General features: G+C 39.2%; 1 protein-coding gene across 1 annotated transcript in view; it reads left to right on the top strand.

Annotated features, from left to right (window-relative positions):
• LOC117105705 (aqualysin-1-like) overlaps positions 1–2,007 on the top strand; it is a 3,522-nt gene continuing 1,515 nt past the window's right edge. The window contains exons 1-6 of the mRNA XM_033246939.1: positions 1–142; positions 312–422; positions 766–892; positions 1,029–1,138; positions 1,253–1,394; positions 1,663–1,844. Of these exons, the coding sequence (XP_033102830.1) occupies positions 29–142; positions 312–422; positions 766–892; positions 1,029–1,138; positions 1,253–1,394; positions 1,663–1,844 (786 nt within the window). The 5' untranslated portion in view covers positions 1–28. The remainder of the gene's footprint in view (positions 143–311; positions 423–765; positions 893–1,028; positions 1,139–1,252; positions 1,395–1,662; positions 1,845–2,007) is intronic.

Below are 2,007 nucleotides of genomic sequence, written 5' to 3'. Positions count from 1 at the left end.
TTTTTCTGAAGAGCAGACGTAGCAAACAATGATGCGTGCGTTTATTGTACTCGTCCTCGCCACTGTGGCATGCGCTAAGCTAGCACCACTGCAATCACACGGAGCAGACAGCATCCCCGGAAAGTACATCGTTGGACTAAAGGTATTGTAATTCCCGAACTCAATTCTTCTAGTTCTACCACTGAATAACAGTATATGTCAAACTTACACAGTTTTTAAAAAACTTTTCTATTCAATAAGCTTATGTAGACTACCAGAATCGCTTACTTCATCTACCGCATTACCATGTTTACTAACGATCATTTATTTAGGGTAAATATGACTTGAGTGGCATCCCAGAAGAGTTCTTGTCCAAGGTCATCAGGAAGTTCAGAAACATAAAGGCATTCGTTGCGAATCTTGACGAGAATGCACTGCAGAAGGTATGCATTAGACAGAACAATTACTCACTCGCAATCTCAAGTTCTGTTAGGCTTTTAAAACCTTCTGATATTTTATTTTATACCATACCTACCATCATTACCAGATCGTAATGTCTTGGTGTTATATACTTCTTATCGTCTGATTTTTTTAATTCCTGCCAATGTGATATACTTCTATCAAAATTGTATTCCATCAAATGCGACACGAATATTATTATTGCAACTTTTTAATTATATTATTTAGGCCCTTTTAATGTATTTTACTAAAACACATTACTCGGGACGAATACATATACAGGAAAAGATGTTTTACAATATTTATAACAATAGTAATCTGTTTTAGATCCGTCAACTCGACATTGTTGACTATGTTGAGGAAGACAGCATTGTCAGAACTCAGGCCGTCACCTGGGGCCTGGACCGTGTAGATCAAAGAAACCTGCCACTGGACGGTGGCTTCTCTGTTAGTGGTAAGTTCCTGCCAAACCGACAGAAAATCTATATTAAATATGGCCAAAATATCTTTAAAATGTTAATTTATTTATTCAATATCGTGTGGTCACTGTCCCCATATCGTGTGTTTATCGTGTCAATATTTCTCTGAAGGTACTGGATCAGGTGCCCACATCTACGTCATCGACACCGGCATCAATCCATCCCACAATGACTTTGGTGGACGTGCTTCCATTGCATATGACGCCACCAGAAATGGTGATGTAAGTTTACCTTTTTTAAGGATCAAACTGAAATGTAGATTAAAGTTTTACACACAGAAACCAGTAAAGAATAAGTCGGAAGATCTTGAAAATAAATATTTTGTACTCTTACAGGGTGCTGACTGCAACGGACATGGAACCCATTGCGCTGGAACCACTGCCAGCAACACATGGGGTGTTGCCAAAGGCGCCAATATCTACGGAGTACGTGTCCTTGGTTGTCTTGGAGCTGGGAGCAGCTCTGACATTATAGAGGGTATGATCAGGTTTATTATTACCATTATCATTATATTATTATCATTACTCATTATAGTACTATAATAAATTTATTCGTCATAATCACATGGGCCGAAACCGATGTGACACCTTACCATATTAATTGGTGACAAGGCAAGCGACACAGTGGTGACGGTCTTGCGCAGGGCACCGTGTAGTGCGAACTCCATCGGAGTCGAACTCATACGACCCCTTTGGAAGCTCTGCTGCGCCACATGTTTTAACGTACAGTACTTCTTTCACTTCAGGTATAGACTGGGTTGCCTCTAATGCAAAAACCCCTTGCGTCGCATCCATGTCTCTTGGTGGTGGTGCGTCCACATCTACAGATAACGCTGTTGCAAGATTGGCCGGTAAATGCGTAGTGTCGGTTGCCGCTGGAAACAGTGACGCTGATGCATGTAACTACTCGCCAGCAAGAAGCAGTGATGTGAGTAATAAAATGACATATAGACTCGAGATTGACACTAAACGTTTAGATAATAAATAAAGACAATTAGGAGGAAGTAATTTATATATATATATATATATATATATATATATATATATATATATATAAATCAAGGTAGCCGTTAACACTGTTAAATCATATA

This window comes from Anneissia japonica, unplaced genomic scaffold, assembly GCF_011630105.1.
Source record: "Anneissia japonica isolate Jap-2015-1 unplaced genomic scaffold, ASM1163010v1 scaffold287754_len4335492_cov202, whole genome shotgun sequence".
NCBI classification, from domain to species: Eukaryota; Metazoa; Echinodermata; class Crinoidea; order Comatulida; family Comatulidae; genus Anneissia; species Anneissia japonica.
Note: the sequence above shows the minus strand (reverse complement) of the source record. Positions and strands in the feature narration are given on the sequence as shown.